Consider the following 22134-nt stretch of genomic DNA (forward strand, 5'->3'; position numbering starts at 1 on the left):
ACCATAGTGTAGGAAATTTAACATTTGTGCAATTATTTAATCTACATTCCATGTTCTCATTTGTCATTTGTCCCATTAATGTCCTTTATAGATTACTTTTTCCTCCTCCAGGATAAGATTCAGTCCAGAATCACATATTTAGTTTCCTAATCTGGAATTCTTAAACCTCACTCCCCCCACCTTTTTTTTAACCTTTTATGGCATTGACATTTGAAGTATATAGACATCCTTTTTTCCCTCTTTTTTTTTTTGGTACCAGAGATTGAAACTTGGACCTTGTGCTTGCAAGGCAAGTGGCAGAACCACTGAGCCAAATCTCCATCCCTTTTCCCCTTATTTTTAATAATATGTACCTTCTTTGGGCTTTGTCTGCTGCTCTTTCCTGATTAGATGAGGTTGTACATCCACATTTAGACTTCTACTGAAGTGTGTTATATTCTTTTCAAGGTATAAAACCCAGTCAAGGTGTACACTATATAGTTTCTTTTTGTAAAAAATAGTATTTTGTGGGAGATGCTTTAAGATTATAAAACCATTTTCCACTTTATTAGCACCTTTCCCCCAATTTCATATCTACTGACTTTTTTTTTAACCAAACTAGTCTTCACAAAAGACAGTTGCAAAATTGTGTTTTCCTTTTCTTTTTTTTTTCTTTTTGTACTGAAGAGTTGAATCCCATGGCTTTCATAGTGAGCTGCATCCCCAGGGACAACCCCCCCCCCCCCCACCTTTTAGAGCCTTGCTAAGTTGCCCAGGCTGGACTCCAACTTGTGATCATCCTGCCTCAGCCTCCTGAGTACCTGGGATTACAAATGTGCCACCATGCCTAGCTCACAAAATTGTGATTTTTCTTCCTCTTCCACTTCTGTGTACTTATAAGTCATCATTACGATATAAGAAAGCACTATCCTTTTACCCTCTTTACCCCTGCTTGTTTATTACTGTGGACTTTTAGTTTCCTATTCCATATGATGGGTTGTAATTCATTATGTTTCAGGTTGATTTTATAATTTACCTTGTCCCAGATTTGGCCAGTGGTACCCCTTCAAACTGTTTTCTGGCTGCTTCTTTTTTTTTTTTTTTTTTAAGGAAATAAGTCATAATAAATCAGTGGTTCTTAATGTAAATAAAACTGAAGCTTATGGTCAAATTTCTGTCTCAAAAGGTATAAAAGCAGTCAATATAATCATATTTTGTGCTATTTTTACAGCATTAAGTATTGCAGTTATAATAAAGCTAATCTCATTTTTTCAGCAAATAAACTTTAGAAAAATAATCTGTGCTGTTTCCTGAATTAAAATTACATAGCAAAGTTCTTTTTTATAGGTAAAGTTTTTGAGCATAATAGATAACATAGCAATATAATACATTGGTTTTGACCAGTATTCTCAAGAGATTTCCCCTAGCATTTTCCCATTGGTGTAATGAGAGAGTAAGAAATACCGATGTTACAGTTTAATCATAGGCTTGAAAGTAATTTTGACAATGCTAATCATGAGTAATTTTCACTGATTTCATAGTAAATTTTACCATAAAGACATATTCACTAATTCACTGAGGCCCACATAGATGCTACTATGGACACTACTACTATGATTTATTAATCAAAAGATGCACAAACCTAAAGAATTTCAGTTTATTCCACAGGCTAGCAGAAACATGCCTTTCTTTGCCAGATTACAATTTGTGAATCATGTTTAAATGCTAATCATACCGGATACTTGTGTGAACTAGTAAAACTTGAAGCTTACTAAATGGTCTCATTATAGGCACTTCACTGTAGTGATACTATAACTGACATTTACTAAAAATGGCTGTTTCCATGCATTACCTAAAATTGGCTGTTTCCCTGAAAGTTATCTTCTGTTAAACTTAATCATTCAGACTTGCATTTTACCACTCTATGGTAGAGCATCCAGAAAGTAGTTCCTTCCTGCATGCTAAAAGTGTAACCATGAGGTCAGTTTTCCACCTCTCATCTTAGTGAAATTATAAATACCACCTTCTTCATATTCAGTCTTTCATAAATTTTAGGATTAACCTCACTAATGACAAGTAAAATTAGAAAAGAAATGAAGAATCTTAAAAGAAACAATGTGTTGTTTCCCTGGCACCACTGCAGGGATACAAGAATGCCAAAGGATGGCTTCCGTAAGCTTTTGAGAGTAAGGTTATGGAACTTACAATATAACTGACTAGCTACAAGAGTGAAATTTAAAAAAAGAAACTAGACATATGACAGCCTCATTTTCTGAGAAGCATGTAACTAGCAGATTAGAGCTGTTTAAGAGGGTGGGCAGGGTGAATGTGGTGGTACACACCAGTAATCCCAGCTCTCTGGGAGCCTGAGGCAGGAGGACTACAAATTTGAACCTAATTTGGCAATTTAGAGACCTTAACTCAAGAAAAAAAAGGTGGGATGTAACTCTGCAAAAGCCCTGGGTTCAATCCCCCAAAAAGTAGTGGGTAAGTCTAGGCTTCTGAGGTAGACTTTTTGGATTCCAATTTCAATTCTAACTACTTACAGGCAGGGAGACATCAGATTATTTAATCTCTCTAAACTTGAGTTTCCTCATTTATTTTTTAAAAATGTAACTATTTTTATCCATAGGACGAAGGAGGAATGAAATGAGATAAAACATTTCAAAAAATCTTGCACAGAGCCTCCCTTGTGCTGTGCAGTGAACAAGTGCCAGTTATTATTACAAAATAATGTGATAATATTAATCCAGTTGTTAAACAGAGCATATAACTGACTTTCTATATACAGTGTAAATAGATTCCTAAACACCATATGAAAGAAATGCACAAGTTTTAGTTTTCTTTTTCTCTATTTTGATAATAAAGTAGGATAAACTGACGGTTAATTAATAAAATTAAAGCAGAAAGTATGTAAATGTGTACATTTTTAAGATTCAAAAGTAACTGTCATTCCTGTACTTTTCATTTATTCAATAAATATTCAGAGCACGCTGCAAGGAGGTCTCTGTGCCTTTTAATTAACACTGGAGCACAAACTTGAACTTATTCTGGTCTAAAGTTGAACAATGCTAATTGGAAGTTCATCCCTAATTCTTTGCATAGATTTCTCCAACTATAGAAGATTCATTTTCCTGTGGAGAACTATAGTAGATATTCATTAAATCATTCTGCATAAACCTATTTAAATGCTTCTAAGATGAAGACATGGAATAAGCAAGCAGAAATAAGTTTTTTCTTTTGACAAATTTAATGAAAGATATACTTTTAGTGATCAAAACTAAACAATAAGCCCGGTGTAGTGATGCACTCATGCAAACCCAGCAGTTGGGAGGCTAAGGCAGAAGAATCAGTGCAAGTTCAAGGCCAGCCTGGGCTACATAGTAGTTCAAGGACACCCTGAACTACATAGTGAGACCCTGTCTCAAAAATAACAACAACAAAAACTAAAACTTTTAAAAATGTTCCTTGAAGATGATGATGATGATGATGATTATTACTATTTTTGGTACCAGGGATCGAACTCGAATCCTTGTGCTTGTGTGGCAGGTGGTGAAACCACTGAGCTAAATCCCCAGCCCAAAGATTAAGTTTTGAAGTGGATTCTGAGATAATCTGAGGGGATAGAGTGGAATGAAGGTCAATAGGTGGGCACAAATATCAACTTTAGATACCGTGCAAAAGGTGAACTGCAAAATTCTTCATAAAGTCAATAGCTTATTAAAATAAAGGATAAAAATAAGGTCTACGTATGTACTGTCCATGAGACATGATGGAGTAGAATAAAAATTTAGAGATGTTGAAAACAGTATATTCCATATAATAATTTAGGGAAGTTATATAAACTTGTTTTTCTGTTAAAATATTTTTTTCAGTTTTGATTTGGCAAATTCTAAATTCTTTTCCTAAAACTAAGGTTGAATTTGTGAAACAATTTTTCCAGTTTCATCTCCAACATACCCTCATGGTGGTAGTTACGGGGCACAGAAATAAAAAGCAGAGTCAAGAACACCAGTAAATCTGTATTTATAATACAGGGGAATAAACAAAAGACATGTAGAGCATAACTGCCTCACTGGGTATGAAGGATCTTCGAAGAGGGACAATCAGGTTAAAATCAGGAGCGCTAATACTGAGGGGGTGGAACTGTGAAATGTGTTGGGGAGAGCATTCTGGGCCTGTCCTCTGTGTGTCAAGGGTATCTCAGAACATGGGAGGGAGTTTAGCTGTCTTGTGCACTGCAGTACTAAGAAACGGTGAGCCTGCAGAGGATTGGGATGGACCCAATCACATGAAGTTGCACAGGAGATTTGTGTTTTAGGAGGAGGACTTGGACAGTAATGCAAAAGAAGATGGGACTAAAGTTCAAAAATAAAACCTTAGCTGTTACAGCAGGTGAGGGTGAGGTCGGAGAGGAAAACATCACAATGACTTTTAGGTTTGGGTCTGACTACTGAATGCTGGAGGGAAAAATAGTAAGACTGCAGGAGAAGATTAACATTTTTTGATAAATTTGAATATGAACGTTATCTGGGAATTTTATAACACCATTAAATCTATGCTGAAAAACCTCATTAGCTGGAAAGATTGGTAGACTTTCCCAGTATGTTGGTTTCTGGCTTCCTTTGGAAAGTTCACTTCAGTATTTTGATCATTTTCTTATGTTCTGCAACTACAAGATACTGGTATATTTGTGTAATAATCTATCTTCCTGGCTCCAGCCCTGGAGTCAACCATTTCTCTAAGCAGCTTTCAGCCTTTTATGGAAGAAAAAAACCAGGAAAAATGAACCTGTTCAAATTTCAAAGACAACAATAACAACACAAATTTATTATTTGTAAGAGCTTCGAAACAAGGAACTAAAAATTACAATTTTGTAAGCCTCCAAAATTTTAAATGAGATTTTGAGAAAACTAAATTTAATACTTGAATCTGTGTTGGGTTCTAGACTAGAAAAAAAACGTTCCTGTAAAGATCATTATTGGGGGCCGGGGATTTAGTTCAGTGGTGCCACCGCCTGCCTCTCAAAGTGCAAGGTCCTGAGTTCAATCCCCGGTACCAAAAAAAAGATCATTATTGGGACAGTTGACAGTTTGTAGAAGGTTGGTACAATTTGTACCACTGTTAATTTACTGGTTATTCTCTGTAGTTATATGAAAGAATGTCTTATATTGTTAGCAAACACTGAGACATTTATGGATAAAGAGCATAATATCTGCAATTTATTTTCAAATAGAAAAATATGTCTGTGTAGATGAGTATGTATATGTGTGTGTGCATACACATGCATGTCTATATAGCAAAAGGAAGAAGGGAACGAGAAACCAAATGTGCAGAATGGTAACAGTTGGAGAATTCTCTGTAATACATATATGGAAGTTCTTTGTACTATTCTTATTATATTTGTGAAAATTTGAAACTTTCAGAATAAAGTTTTTTTTCTAAGAATCTGGCCTTTAAAGACAAATGAAAACTAGGTTTATAGTTCATTTAATTTTGAAGCAATTAAAATTACTCATAGCCCATCTTATTCCAGAAAGAATGACCATCATAAAGCAATCAAATAATAAATGCTGGAGAGGCTATGGGGGCAAAAGGAACCCTTCAACACTGTTTTGTGGGAATGTAAACTGTTAAAACCACTGTGGAAATCAGTATGGAGATTCCTCCAAAAACTAAAACTAGAAATTCCATTTGAACCAGCTATTCCCCTTCTAGGTATCTAGTTAAAGACATTATATTACAGAGATCCATGCATACCCATGTTTATAGCGGCACAATTCATAATGGCTAATTGTAAGCAGCCTGTATATCAAGCAACAGATGAATGGATTAAAAAAATGTATTTACACACCATGGAGTGCTGTGCCATAAAGAAAGATAAACTTGACTCATTTATAGGAAAATGGATGCACCTTAAGATCATAATTTCAAGGAAAATAAACACAAAAACTAAATATCACATGAGAAACACAGTAAAAATAAAGAGCAAAGTAAAAGATAATAAGTAGGGAGATAAGATTGTTCTTAAAAGGGAAGAGAAGTGAGAGATGGACGGAACAGAGAGGGAGGGAAGGGATAGTGATTAAAAAAAAAGAAATTGGTATGTGTTATTTGTGAACCGACCCCACACAAGGAATGTAAACATTATGTACTACAAACATGTACCAAAAGGGGGGGATGGTTTGGGGAGGGAGGGGAGGGAAAGGGGATGAAAAAAGGAATGTGTTATATACATGTACCAGCTCCACTGGAACATTGTCACTCTCCAGACCCCGAATTCTAGCCTGAATTTCTTTTTTTTGGTACTAGGAATCGAACTCAGGACCTCGAACTTGCCAGGCAGGCATTGTGCTGCTGAGCTACACCCCTGGCCCGCTGGCCCGAATTTCTTGTGACTCCATTCCTGTAACACCATTTGCCCTAACCTCTCATGTGCAGCAGTCAAGCTCTCCTTAAATGATTTTATGTCAGTGGTTTTATCCCATGAATTCATTCTTCACTCAAGTCAGGACCTCTTGCCAGCTAGGCTTCACAAAGTTTCCATTAAATCAAGTGTTAATTGAAGACTTGTGAAACAGAAGTGGTAACACATGATGACAGTTAAGAATGATGGTGGTGGGGCGTGCAGGGTTTTAGCTCAGTGGTGCCGCCTGGCTCGAAAGTGCAAGGTCCTGCATTTGATCCCCAGTACCTGCCCCCCCCCAACAATTATGATCCACACAAAAGCTGTGAAAAATTTAGCACCAAAGTTCAGAAAACATTTGTTTATTTCACACCAGTGGATTAAGTATGTCCATTACCACACATGATGTATTGAATTATGAAGATTCATATTACAATCATGTCCATTATCAAATATGCACATTATTTGTGAATTATGTCTGTATTCCAGTTGGTCATTCAGGAATAAATCTTGAGTTCATCTGTTTACATAGGCATTTACCTTTTGTCCAAAGGTGCCCACTTGGATATTTACAAATAATTATAATTTATATTATCATTTATTTTAAGTATTAATATCAACATTATTTTACAATTCAATATTTCCATTGTGTATTGCAGCAGACATGCTAAATGTATCTGTCTGGCTGACCATCTTACTGGGGCTTGTTTAGGGCGTAGGGTTTATATCACAACATCCTAAAAAATCATGCTAGGGCTTATTTTTCAGTTAAGTCTTATTTTGGGGGAAGAGTAATATTACATTGTCTCAGTCTGTTTTACATCTATTTTCAGTGTCTCATTGCTGTTTAAGTCATTTTTTTCTAACTTTTATTTTTTATTAATACCTGTTTGCATTTATGTGATGATTATAATTCCTTGTGGGGAGTTGGTGCATGTGCGTAACACATTTTAACTCCTTGTTTCATCCTCTTTCCCTCACCTGCCTCCACCTCTTGGTTCTCTTTTCCCTTTGTAAAAGATCTGTCTTCCTATTTCCTATTACTTACCTTGAGACCATAACGTTAAGTGATATAAATCAGACACACAAGCCCAAATATATCTCTTATGAGTTAGCTCTTTAGTATTTAAAACTTAGGTACTGTTTATTTTACAGATCATTTAAAGATAGAGGAGATGCTGGGTAGGTCTTACTAATCCTGAGTTATTTTCTATGAAAATGTTCTTTCTTTTTGTTTTCTTTTTTTGTTTTTGGTACTGGGGATCAAACTTGGGACCTTGCGTTTGTGAGGCAGGCAGTGGCACCACTGAGCTAAAACCCCGGCCCCTGAAAATTTTCTTTGTTCACAGGACTGGAAATAGGGTAAATTTTTTGATTTCATGAAAAATTGTTAAAAGTCTTGCATTATGTACACTGTGCTTTCTTTTTTTTTTTTTTTTTTTTTTTTTGATACCTGGAATTGAACTCAGGGCCTCATGCTTGCCAGGCATGTGCTGTGCTGCTAAGCTACATCCTCAGTCCATTTGTGCTTTTGACATGCTCATATTTGTTTTCATATTTTTTCCTTCCCTTCTTCCTAAACTTTTAGGATCACTTTGGCATTTGAATTTGTAGTTCCTACCAGATGAGAGAACTTACAGTATTTAGGAGTGCCCATGAATGTGCATTGTGAAAATTACCAAATTAGTATACTAATACAATATACATAAACTTTATTGTGGGAAACATAGCATTATATTGTATTTTTTCATAAATAGCCTTTAATAAGCAGTGTTTAATTTGTTTTTATTTTTAACAAATGCTAAGAACTTAGAGGTTCATATTTTTAGATGGGCCATCAAATGACAGAGACTCTGAAGAAAAGAAAAAAGAACCTGCGATTACATCACAGAATAGCCCTGAAGCAAGAGAAGAAAGGTATTGCACTTTATGTTAAGTCATTGATGTTGAAGTCAGATAGTTTTACCTGCTCCATCACTTCCTCCATTGTCTTCTGGTCATATAATACACTCCTCTTTTAATTTTCCAATCAAATGAAACTAGAACATTTATATAACTAGTACATTTATTCTAAGGTTTTTAGCAAGATTTCCTAGAAATTTAAAAGAGAAGACTGTATAAATAGTTATTCACATTGTACTCAATACATTTGATTGAATGGGATTGCTGAGATAGGCATCTATAAAATTGATAAAGAACGTACTGACCAGCAATTCAGATGGTTACTTCTCATTACTACATTTTTTTTTTTAGATTTCTTTTGGTCCTGGATCTCATTCCCCTTTCTGTGCTTTTTTCCTTCCAAATTTAGCTATTTATCCTAGGAACTTAAAGTGTAAAGTTTACCTATGAAGGGTTCAGATTGTTCTCAGCTCCTGTGAGGTCACTACATTTATTCTTTGCTAACACATACCATCATGAACTGTGCAGTACCTACATATTGCCATAATGGATGATATGTGTAATAAATACAAATAGTTTCTTTGTTTTTGAGAAGCTTACAGTTTTAACAGTTGACACTGACTTATAGCAGTGGTTCTCAAAGTGTGTCTCAAAGAGCAAGGAGCCTGATACCTCAGCCTTAACCTGGAACTACTGAGTCAAGAATCCTGGTGGTGGCCCAGAATTCTGTTTTTAATAAGCTTTTCAGGCACTTATGACACACTCAGGTTTTACAAGCTCTGCTTGATAGCAGTAACTTCAAAACTCTTTTCTGTCCCTGAATTTTAAACTACTGTATAATAACCCCACTTAGAGTCTTAGACATATTTAAGACATTAAGGCTACTATCTATTTTAACTTTATTTCTTGATGCTTTGCCAGAATTAATCATGTAGTAATCATTCTTTTATTAAATACACTGTAATTTTATGTATAATTTGTACTAACTATACTTGATGTTAAAAGAGGAAAGCCTAGTGGGCTGGGGGTATGGCTCAGTGATAAAGCACTTGCCTAGTAGGTTTGAGGCCCTAGATTCAATCCCCAGAACTGTAGGGGTAAGCCAAAGGTAGAGTTAACAGCAGTTGCTCATAAAATTTATGAAGTTTTTTCTTTTTGTTTTGAGATAACTTTAGACTTTTAGAAAATTGCAAAAATAGAACAAAGAATTTTTATAAGTTCTTACCTAGTTGCTCCTGTTATATACTTGTGTGTGTATCCACATGAACTAATTTTATTTTGGACTAAATAAGAGTGATTGCAGACATTCCTTTTATACCTCTCAGTACTGTACATCAGTGCATATTTCCTAAGAATAGGTATATTTTCTTACATGGAACTATACTACAGGGCCGGGAATTTAGGTCAGTGCTGCTGCTGCCTGCCCTGTAAGCGCAAGGACCGTAGTTGGATCTCTGGTACCAAAAAAACCCCCCACAAAAACCTGTAATACAGCTATCGGTATCAGGAAATTAACATTGATAGAATATTTTAATCAAGACATTCATATTTATGCAGCTCTCAAAAATGTCATTTATTGCAAAGGAAAAACATTTTTCTAAAGTATCATCCAGGACCATATATTGCATTTAGTTTTTATCTGTTTGGTTTCCTTTAACTGGAATAGTTTCTTAGTCCATTGCTGTCTTTCCTGACCTAGATACTTTTGAAAAGTATAGACTATAACTTAATGAATTTTACTTTTTTTTTTTTTTTTGGTACTAGGGATCGAACTCAGGTCCTTCCGCTTGCGAGGCAGGCGGCGAAACCACTGAGCTAGATCCCTGGCCCAACTTAATGAATTTTTAAAGTGTACTTTTTTTTTGGTACTGGGGATCGAACTCGGGTCCTTGCGCTTGCGCAGCAGGTGGCAAAACCACTGAGCTAAATCCCCGGCCCTTAAAGTGTACTTTTAATTGTTTTACATTCAGGGTCACTGGCTTAATACCTTGAAAATATAAAATATAGGGAAATATTTTAAATATATAATGAAGGAAAAGCAAATTCTTAGCACATTTTCATCACTTTTATATACTTGAAGTTTAGATATATACCCTATTTTCAAACTCACATTATTGTGTATGAAGGCTGATAGACATATTGAATTGATGTTTCCAGGGAGATGAGACCTTTTCATAGTCTCTAGACTTCTCAATACACCTGGCTTTCCTCTGAAGAGTGTTTGTCTTGTTAGACCCTTGTTATCTAATTTAAATAGGGTTTTTCAAAAGGTTTTTTTCACCCTTTCGTTTTGATGGCATTGCCATATTCTCTGGTCCCATCCCTTTATTCTTTTCTTTTTTTTTTTTTGGTACTGGGGATCGAACTCGGGACCTTGTGCTTGCGAGGTAGGCAGAAGAACCGCTGAGCTAAATCCCCGGCCCCCTTCATTCTTTTCTTCAAACCAAGGTCTTTGCCTCACATGTAATGAAGTATATGTGTATTTTCTCTATTAAAATATTGTTTAATGAGTGAAAGAACAATCAAGGTAAAATATCTGGTATTTTTAAAAAGACTTGAAACTTGTCTCTTTCTTAAATTTAAAAACTTTTATTAACTTGTTTTCAATCTATTTGCAGGCAACTTTTCCTTATGTAAGAGTTACTGAAATACTATCTTATCTATTTAGGCAAAAAGTTGTTTTTAGAGAATGAAAACATGTTCTTACTTTAAGAGGGTTTCTCCTGATTTTTTATTTTTGTATGTGTGTGTGGGGGGTGTATTTTGTAGTAGTTCCAGTAGCAATGTAAGCAGCAGAAAGGATGAGACAAATGCTCGAGATACCTACGTTTCATCTTTTCCTCGAGCACCAAGCACTTCAGATTCTGTGCGGTTAAAGTGTAGGGAGATGCTTGCTGCAGCTCTCAGAACAGGAGGTAAGTTTCATGTATGTTGTGTGTTGTTTGTCAGCCTTTTCATTGCCACCATCTCCACCTCTAAATTACTATTTTACAAGCATCCTCCTCTTTCTTGATAGCTGCCCATTCTGCTTACTTAGCACTGGGAGAAGTTGTTGCTAGTAGTGGTCTCTGAAGGATGAGAGAAAGAAGAGTACCTACGTATTACTTTATAATAGGACATCTAGTTATTACTATGTAACTCCAAGAAATAGATTCCCTTAATATATGGCTGCTTTTCCTAATTCACGGTAATACAAACTTTTCTCCCACAATTTTTCATTTTCCTGCATTTAACTGTGCATACTGCTTACTCTGTCCTTACATTGAGAGTTAACAATATAAATTTTTGTGTGACATATGGCATGTAATAATTTCATTTTCCCCTTTTTTTCATTTTTCATTTTTTAAGTAGAAAAGCAATCTTGATTTTTTTTATGGAAACTTTAATTTGAACGTATCTAGTCTTAGTGTGTAAAATTTTGGCTTTGAAGTTGTAAATATAGTGAAACATAACATGCTACTCCATAAATATGGAGTACAACTTATCAGTTTAAAAAAGAACAAGTTTCATATACATAAATAAAAATCATACAAATTCATACTTTTCGAATATGCTGAAACATAGCTAGTTTGACCTGTTGTTTTCCTTATTCTGCTCTTTCTACTTTGATTTCCTTACTGTCTCTTTATATGTATATTTTCATTTTCTCTCTAGTTTCTATTTATTTCTTTCTATCCTTTTGAATATTTGTATAGGAGTCTTCTGAGTGTGTCCGTGTATGTGATTGGCAGATGAAATGAATGGTTTCTTTGCATTGAAGCCTGAGTCACAGGAGACAGACAGTTCTTTCTGTAACTTTCTCCACTCTGCTGGAACAACCAGAATTTATGGAGTTGTGAATGAGGAATTGCCTGCTAGTTGAATTACTTCCCCACTCCTGAGGGAAAAGGAGTCATCAATGCAGGAGCACTGTGGATATTAGGTGAATCCCAGAGGAGGAGTCTAGTGGGTAGTAAGATAACAGATTCTAATGAAATTAAACTAAAAGGATTCTTTATGTGACACAAATGGGGTTGAAGAAATAAGAGTACAGTTTTAACTTACCTCATACTGTACTTTTAATATGTTATAATAACTTGATGCTTCTTTATACCTGTTTTTAGATGACTACGTTGCAATTGGAGCTGATGAGGAAGAACTAGGATCTCAGATTGAGGAAGATATCCTTTTGTGTGCATAATCATAACTGTTTGAAGTAATCTGCTAAATTGATTATAAATTTTTTCTTTTGGTATGTGATTTAAAGGTTTATTTTTCAATTTCTTTTTTTTTTTTTCCTTGGTGCTGGAGTTCGAACTCAGGACCTGGCACTTGCGAAGCAGGCGGCAGCACCACTGTGCTAAATCCCTGGCCCATCAGTTTCCTTCTTGATTGTATTGTTTTTGTCAGGAAGGAGAAGAACATTCACGTTAGCTTGTTTCTTTCTATCACTCAAAAGTAAATAACACGTCATGTTGGCATTATTTTATTTTTTTGCCTTGAAAATTGAGAATGTAGCATCTGAATTTAAGTTGTGCAGAAGGGCAGGGAAAACACACATGTAAGTGTGAAGATTTCTCAACAAGGGTATCTCAGGAAACTACACGGTCCCCTGAGCTCATCCTAGAGCAGTGATGGTGAACCTTTTAGAGCTTTCAATGGTAACAGCCAGCCAGCTGCGGCACACATGCCGTAAATTAGCCACTGTCCTAGAGGGAAGTATATTCATGCTGGGTACCACAGAAAGGGCTCTGGGAAACACATCCTGCATAAGGGAAGAACAGAGAATATCTAGGTGACAGATGATACTATCCAGAGCTCTCTTTGTGACCTGACCTGTGGAGAAAGACCTACTGAACTTAACGCGTGCTGAGCTGGAAAGAAGTGAACTTCCAGGGCCCTTTGAAAGGTCTCCTCTCAGAAGGCCTCAGTAGAACTGGGACCATGGCTGCTGAGACTTAAGATTCTTATTGGAATTCAGATTTGGGCAAGTTAAAGTTGTATAACTCAAACTCCTTTTCAAAAATGTGTTCACTTGGATTGATTACCTGAATTTTTAAAAACTGTTGATTTTGCATGTGGCTAGCATTAAACATTGAGAAATACTCATCCAGAGCATAAACACTATTATTTGCCAGTTACAAATAAAGGAATGAGACACATGTCTTGTTTTTACCTTGATTTAAATTAGAGACAATTTTTGTGAACTGCTTAGAAATTTCAGGAATTCTTATTTGGCAGAACAGAAAAAAAGTGATCTTCATAATTTAACTTTTTTTCCTTAATAGCCAAGTACCTATATATCAAGAAATAAGAAATACAGACATGAAATATAAAAATAGAGTACGAAGTAGAATATCAAATCTTAAAGATGCAAAGAATCCAAATTTAAGGAAAAATGTACTGTGTGGGAATATTCCTCCTGACTTATTTGCTAGAATGACGGCAGAGGTGAGCATACCTTTATGTAAAGTTTCTGTGATGTGATTCTATGATGTCAAGTGTAAAACCTATTTAGATCATAAAAGTGCTACATAGGGCTGGGGATTTAGCTCAGTGGTTCCGCCGCCTGGCCCACAAGTGCAAGGACCCAAGTTCAATCCCTGGTACCAAAAAAAAAAAAGTGCTACGTAAATATTGCATATATAATAAATTCCTACTAGCTGTTCTATTTATATGTAAATATAAGTATTTAAGGTTACTGAGCCTGTTGACATACTTTACCTGCTCTGTAGCTGTTTTAATATCCTTTTTTTTTGGTACTGGGTATTGAACTCAGGACCTTGTACTTTCATGGTAGGCGCCAGAACCACTAAGCTAAATCCCCGGCCCTGTTTTAATATTCTTTGTGTACTACATTAAATCATTGTCTAAAACCAAAAGTGTTTCATTTTTATGTGAATTCATATAGGATTGTGAATTTCTTTTTTTTTTTGTTTTTTTGCACCAGGGATTGAACTTGGCTCCTTGTGCTTGCGAGGCAGGCAGCAGAACCACTGAGCTAAATCCCCAGCCTAAGGATTGTGAATTTCTAATCGCAAACAGACTTTGTACTCTATGGTTTTTTCTTGGTTGAACACTATTAAGATTGGTTGTAAGCTAAGGATTGTTAAGGATTGTAACATAGAGAATGATGGAAAAAATGAAATTCATAGCTTACTATTTATAGTCATTGCTGTTAATAGACAGTTGCTGTAGTGAATTTGTCTTTCTCCATAGCTAATAAAACTTGCAAAGCTCTGTGTGGTGGTGCACATTATAATCCCAGCCACTCAGGAGGCTGAGGCAGGATTGTGAGTTGAGACAAGCCTGGGTGACTCTGCAAGACCCCATCTCAAAATCAGATTTTAGAAAGGGGATGAGAGGTGGAGGTGTAGCTCAGTGGTAGAGCACTTCCCTAGCATATAATGAGATCACAAGTTTCCATCACTCAAGCATCTATCAGTGTTCTGAGAATTTGTCACCCTTTTTGTTTATTTATGTGATTTTTTTTGTTTAAGATAGGATCTTGCTAGGTAGTTAAGGCTGGCCTTGAACACACTGTGTAGCCTAGGCTGGCCTCAAACTCATGGTGAATCCACCTACCTCAGCCTCCCAAGAGCTGGAATTACAGGCATGTACCACCATATCAAGCTGTCACTCTTTTTTTTCTGGTACCGAAGATTGAACTCAGGACCTTGTGCTTGCAAAGCAGGCATGGCACCACTGAGCTAAATCCCCAGCCCAAAGACAATGCTATATATATATATATATATATATACATATATATATATATATATATATATATATTTTTTTTTTTTTTTTCTTTTTTGAGGCAGGGTCTCACTATGTAGCTAGGCTGGCCTTGAACTCTCAGTGATCCTCCTGCCTCAGCCTCCCGAATGAAATGCTGGGATTATAGGCATGTTCCACCATGCCCAGCCCCTAACTCTTTTTTTGTATTACCATTTTTTTCTTGAATTTATTCATAAGTGAATCACAAACATATCTCTTTACTTTTATATATTTGGGATACATCTTAAAAATATATTTTTTCTTATGACACTATATTGTCATCCCACATTCAACAAAGCTAACAATAATTTCATGGTATAATGTAATGTCTAGTTCATATTCATGTTTTCCTGTTTATACATTTACTTTATATCAGTATCTAGTCTACACTTTACCTTTAGTTTAGTCTATGAATGTTTTTTTATTGTTTAATTGACAAGTCTCTTTTCCTGGCACCTTGCATCCCTCTTTTCTGCTTTTCCCCCCTTTATTATGGTGCCTTGTTGAAGAGATGACTTTTGAATCCCACATTGTGTAATTCTTCATCTCACAGTATGAATTTGTGTTTCTTCTTCATGGTGTTACTTAATTTTTCTATCCTGTTTTCTCTACACTGGAAGGTAGTTCTGCAGGCTTGATTACATTCAAGTTCAAGTTTTTTTCCGGCTTAAATATTTCATAAATGATGCTTTTTACGTCAGTTGTCTCACATCAAGAGGCACCTAATGTCTTGTTGCTTTCCTGTTAGCATACTAGCATTTGTCAGTGGACGTGGGTGATGATTCCTCCATTGTAAATTCTCCATTTGCCTTTTATCTAATGAGTTCATCAACTGGTGAACACAAACTTAGTGAATATTTGAAGAAATTTTTCTTTTTTTTTTTTGGTAGTGGGGATCAAACTCAGGACCTTGTGCTTGGTGAGGCAGGTGCAGTGCCAATGAGCTAAATCCTTGGCCCTTGAAGAAATTTTTAAAGAAAGCATATTCTTACAAGTAACTCTAAGGAAAAATAATTTAAAGTTTTTTAAACTTTTGAAGATGATTTAATTTTATTAATATTAACCTAATTGAGCATAAAAGCATTTAAGATAAAGGATGGAAATATATATATATATATATATATTTTTTTTTTTTCTTCCTTTTGTGGTATTGTCACATCTCTCATAGGAAATGGCTAGTGATGAGCTCAAAGAGATGCGGAAAAACTTGACCAGAGAAGCCATCAGAGAACATCAGATGGCCAAGACAGGAGGAACCCAGACTGATTTATTCACATGTGGCAAATGTAAAAAGAAGAATTGTACTTACACACAGGTTTGTGATTACTTACAGATTCTTATTTTCATATTAAGAATGTTTGCAACTCCTGTTGTTTGAACAAGTAACAATGATAATTACTAGTACTTTGTGTGATATTTTTCAAGAGATATGTTAAGAATACTTTCTTTTATTCTTTTTTGGTACCAGGGATCGAACTCATGACCTTTCACTTGCGAGGCAGGCATGGTGCCACTGAGCTAAATCCCTGGTCCAAGAGTACTTTCTTAATACTTTACTTAATACTTTCTTATTTTCAGTTAATGAAAATAAGTTGATATATTTATGCTTTCATGAAAAGTTTCTGTAAAAGCTATAGCAATTAAAATTGATAAAATGTAGGAGGTAATAAAAATAACCATGTTGTTTACTAACAGCTCATAAACAGTTGGTTACTGGTTAGTATGTAAACTTTAAGGCCATAATTCCTTTTAGTTTGTAGGCCTATATAATATAAAGAAAGTTCTTCCCTCTCTCACACAGCATGCAGGTACTTCAGGCTCAACTGGCCTCCAGATATCTATTCTTTTATGTTACATGTTGATTCCTTTTACATTCATAATATGATGTGATTGACTTTTTTGTCCTTGAACAGTTGAAAAGAATTATGTTTTTTGGGTGCATGTGTCTGTGTAAAAATGATTTTATCGCAGTCTTAAATTTCATTTGCCAAAAAGATTTTTGTACTATATAATATGCTGAACTCAAAAATTTCCCCCTTAAAGACCATGATATGTTTCATTTCTCAGATTTAGTAGTATATGATAGAATGTTACATGAGCTTCTTCCTCTTACTTTTTACAGACATATAGTACTCTGTCTTCAGATATACTTGATTTAACCTTGTTTAAAGCTCCTTACCCTTTTGAAGTCTTTATTTAGTCATAGTTGCAAGTTTTAGTGTTTCATTTTGTAGAAGTTTTAATACTGATAGTTATTGAAATGTATCAACATACGGTGAAAGTGGTTTCAGAAAAATTTGAGTTTGAGTTGCACTATTTTCTTTTTTGTTTGTTTGGTTTTGGTGCTGGGGATTGAACTCAGGACCTTGTGCTTTCGAGGAAGGTGGTGGGACCACTGAACTAAATCCCCGGCCTTGCACTATTTTCTGTTAGGTAGAAAAATCTCAGCAAAATAGTAGTAATATAGTTATATAATCAGATTATAGACAGGTAAGAAAAAAATGCAAATATCACATTTGTTTATTTTAAGAGAAAGAACCTGGATCCTAGTCTAGAAGTGAATGTGTCTTTAGATTTAAAAAAAAACTTCCCAAAGTTCTCAGGAAAATAACTGACAGGAAGAATTAAGTGTGACTCTTGGTTACCATGTAAACACCAAGAGATTACAAATTTTCTCCATGAATGAAAGTTTCCTTATGTCTACTTCCAGGGCCTCAGATAGCAGTAGTCAGTTTATATAAAGACTAGTAAAAGGACTATCTTATCTGAAGGCCTCTTAAATAAGCGGAAGGTGCTATTTTCAAAATGGTGCTTCCTTGCCTTCCTTTGGGCTTTGACTGAATGAAAAGTCATGTTGATAATTTACAAGTTATGAAGTTTCTGATCTTTGAAGTGATAAACTAGGATTTTACTATCTCCTATTAAATTGAAATATATTCAAAGTATAGCATTGTTAGTATTTTGGCTCATGCTATAACTTCATTAAATTTTTTTTTTTGGTACCAGGGATCGAACTCGGGTCCTTGCGCTTGCACAGCAGACAGCGAAACCACTGAGCTAAATCCCCAGCCCCCAACTTCATTAAATTAAAAAATATCTTCATTCAGGAATGTAGGTTTAGAGAAAACCTTTCTGTCGTTCAAACATTTGATTTCAGTAATTCTTTCCAGTGAAGTTGAGAAATCTGTAATCTTGTATAAATCTTTAAAAATTATATTAGTTTTTTATTCTTGCTGAGTTATATATGTGTGTATATATATATAATGTATTTATTTGAGATGGGATTTTGCTATGTTGTCCATGCTGGCTTTTAACTTCGGAGCTAAAGCAATCATCTGTTTTAGACTCATGAGTAGCTGGGATCATGCCTGGTCTATTGATTGATTGATTGATTGACATGGTCTTGTTATATAGTTCATTTTGAACTCACTGTGCAGCCCAGGCTGGCCTTGAACTCGCAATGATTCTTCTGTCTCAGCCTCCCAAAAACTGGGATTACAGGCCTGTACCATCAGCTTCTCTTTAATTTTTTAAAGAAAAATTTCAGTTATGATAATTTGCCTTGTCAATCAGTTTAAAGTTCAGTAGAAAAACATTTAGTGTTGTTCATCCAATCTCCATAATGTTTTTCCCTTTGCAGAACTAAAGCTCTGAACTCATTAAACAATAATTCATGGTGGCACACACCTATAATCCCAGCTAGTCAGGAGGCTGAGGCAGGAGAATTGCAAATTAGAGGCCAGCATGGGTGACTCAGTAAGACCCCCTGTCTAAAAACAATAAAGCTGGAGTTCAGCATGCCCTAGGTTCAACCCCCAATACCATAAAACAAAACAAACCCAAAACAAAAATCCAGTAATTCCCCATTTCCCTCTCCCTCTCTCTTCAGCCCCTGCCAACCATCAACTTTCTGTCTCTTGATTTGACTATTTTGCATGCTTCATAAAAGTGGAATCGTAAAGTGCTCGCTTTTTTGTGACTGGCTTGTTTCACTCAACATAATGTCCTCAAGTTGACCCATTGTGTAGCATGTGTCAGCATTTTCTTCCTTTTTAAGACTTAATGGAATGCCATTGTATGTGTATACCACATTTTGTGTATCTGTTCATCCATTGGATACTTGGGTTGCTTCTACCTTTTGGCTATGATGCTGTGATTTGTATGTAAATGTATTTGCACTTACAAGTGCCTCTTTGAGACTCTGCTTCATTTCTTTTGGTTGTGCATCTAGCAGAAGAATTTCTGGATCGCGATGATCATAACAACTACTTAAGCAACCTAATACCTGTGTTATACTTAATTGCGAGAGATTATAGAGAATCGCCACCAGTCTGAGCCAAATTTGAGTCCTTTATTGTCAGCCAGCATTCGAGAGTGGCTTGCTCCCGAAAGCTCTCCACAAGGAAAAGCAGCTTTCAGGGTCCTTTTAAGCAGCTCTTCTAGTTGGGGAGGGCTCAGGGAGAGGGGGAGCAGAAGTGGAATTTTACAGAAGCAGAACTTTGCTAAGTTAGTGGGGATCAGGGGAAGTTTCAGACAGTTTAGTTGAAACAAAATATCACGCAAGTGCAGAGTATTCAGTTTACAAGGTTGTAAAGATAACATATAGTTGCAGACTGCAGGATCCAGGGGTCTGTCATGCATTAACTGAGAGGATTCCCAAGGGGGAAAGGGGGAGATGACCACCCAGAATCACTGGACTTCACACAGATCGAGTCAGGTTGGCTATCTCACCTGCTTATAGAAAACACATAATAATACAAACAAGGATTTTGGGGGGGAAGTGGGTGCTGGGCATTGAACCTAGAGACTCATGCATGCTAACTGTGTACTCTACTTCTGAGCCACACCTCCTAGCCTGTGAACAAATTTAAAATCATCCAGTTGTATACCATCTATAGAGAACAATTATCAGTGTCTTGGTGTTTCTGATACTTTGTAAATTTTTTTCTAAATATAGTAACTAAATCCAAAACTATACTATGTACTTATTTTCACTTAGCAAAGTGTAAACGTTATCCTCTTATTTGTAGAAAAAAATCCTTTTGTAAGTATATGAATAGCTACATAATATTCAATCAAATGGATGTATTCAATTTAGTGTATTATTTCCTTATTGCATGTTTAAGATTTTTGCAGTATTTATGCAATTATAAAATTATATTCTTCAAATATCTTTGTATGTATTTATTCATGTTTCTAATTACCATCTTAGAGAATGTCGGATAAGTTACAGAAAAATGGGTATTTAAAGCCCTTACCTTATTTAATTTTAGAAGGACTATATGGCAGTTACATATGTCAAAATAAAATGTTCTTTCTTTACATCTTTGCTAATTTTTAAGGGAATATTAACATGTTTAAACTTGAACATCTGTGTTTCTTACTGATGAATATTTTTCATATTTGTTAGCCATTTCTAAAAGTACAATTTAATGGGTGGCTTTAGAATATTAGTTTTTCACTTAATCTGGCATAAATTAAATATGAAAGACAAAGAAGGATTTAGAAAAATGAAGTTTGGACATGTATGCTTTTTTAATATTATCTAGCTTATTTGAACTTGTTTATTGTGATCATTATATATCTGTGTAAAATATGCTGGATATTTTAATGATATTACAAAAAGTAATACGTTTTACTTGATTTTGCTACAGGTACAAACTCGCAGTGCTGATGAACCAATGACAACATTTGTTGTCTGTAATGAATGTGGAAATCGATGGAAGGTATGACCCCTTCTTAGATCCGTATCATACTTGTTTATAGTAGAATGATTTCTTCTGGGCTTTTCATACATCCACCTAGAGGTTTAAGGTATATCCATATGCTCACACTGCTCGGTACTCTGAAAGTCCTTGGTTAACTACTTGTAACAAAATATGGTATTTTTTTACTCTACTAGAAATAGTTAACTTGATTTTATTAACTAATATATATGTTTTGGTGCAGGAATGGCAGGAGAGAGTCTTAAATGCTTAGTTTGCATGACACAGTCCTATATATACTGTAATCCATTAAATTGCTTCCACCCTGCCAGTGTGTCGGGGACTGACCTTAGCACACTAAGCGCCATCCTCAGCCCTTTGAAAATTTTTGAGACAGAGGCTCACTGAGTTCCCAAGTCGCCCAGGCCAGGCTCAGACTTGCAATTGTTTTGCCTCAGCCTCTCAGAGTCCTGGGATTATAGGTGTTTGTCACAGTGCTTGACTTGTTTTCACTCTTACACTTCTAAGAAAGCTGTACATGTTCATTGTTTTAATTGATTTTGATTCTGGAAAATTTGTTATTTAAATAATTCATTCTTTAGTGATTTGTGAGCTACAAATAAAATTTAACCTTGGAGAAGAATTACATATCAATCCCAAGAACATTTTTATTATTAATATATAGGTTGAGGATATAAGGAGTGTGGGATTGGGAGGCTCCCATGTTAGAAATAACTCTTTGGAGTCATACAAACTGATTTTGAATTCCCTTATCATCACTTACCAGCCACTTACCATCACTGAGCTGTAATTTTCTCATATATTAAGTGTAAACAATACATTGAAGGTTGTAAGAAAGAAAATGTAGAGTACCTTCTAGTGTTCAAAAAAATGCTCATTATTTGTCAGTTTTTGTGAAGTTTGTATAAGATTTTTTTCTTTTATACTTACAGATTTTTCAGTTTAATGCTCGTTTCGAATTATTCATGTAGCTTAAAACATTTTTTGAGAATTAGAAGTGAGTTGAAGCTGGGTGTAGTAGCATATGCCTGGAGTCCTAGCACTCTGGGAGACTGAAACAGGAGGACTGTATGTTCGAGCTCAGTCTAGGCAGTTTAGCAACTTAGCAAGACCTTGTCTTAAAGTAAAAATGAAAAGTGCTGAGGGTGTAGTTTAGTGTGGAAGCCCTGTGTTTTATCCTTAGTACCGGGTAGGGGTGGGAGTAGTTTAAGCCAGACAAATCTTCCACGAATGTAGTTAGGGACTTTGACCCTAGATACTCTCTAAGGGTTAACTCCCATACCTGTTTATTATATACAAAAATTCAGTTCAGTCACCTTTTTTAAAAAAGCAAATGAGCAAACCTGGCTTTCCAGCTAGTACTCCATT

At 35.5% G+C, this 22134-nt stretch overlaps 1 protein-coding gene across 3 annotated transcripts in view; it reads left to right on the top strand.

The window, feature by feature from the left end:
* Tcea1 (transcription elongation factor A1) overlaps positions 1–22134 on the top strand; it is a 68458-nt gene that overhangs the window by 24071 nt on the left and 22253 nt on the right. For all 3 annotated transcript variants that reach the window (XR_015440536.1, XM_087185513.1, XM_004837510.3), the window contains exons 4-9: positions 8215–8302; positions 11057–11202; positions 12391–12447; positions 13563–13717; positions 16209–16355; positions 20695–20766. Coding sequence is in view for 2 of the 3 variants with exons in the window: in XM_087185513.1 (XP_087041639.1) it covers positions 8215–8302; positions 11057–11202; positions 12391–12447; positions 13563–13717; positions 16209–16355; positions 20695–20766 (665 nt within the window). In the remaining variant the exon portion in view is untranslated. The remainder of the gene's footprint in view (positions 1–8214; positions 8303–11056; positions 11203–12390; positions 12448–13562; positions 13718–16208; positions 16356–20694; positions 20767–22134) is intronic.

The sequence above is a fragment of the Heterocephalus glaber genome, unplaced genomic scaffold (genome assembly GCF_053883595.1).
Source record: "Heterocephalus glaber isolate CG9 unplaced genomic scaffold, H.glaber_assembly_v1.0 deba00000281, whole genome shotgun sequence".
NCBI lineage: Eukaryota > Metazoa > Chordata > Mammalia > Rodentia > Bathyergidae > Heterocephalus > Heterocephalus glaber.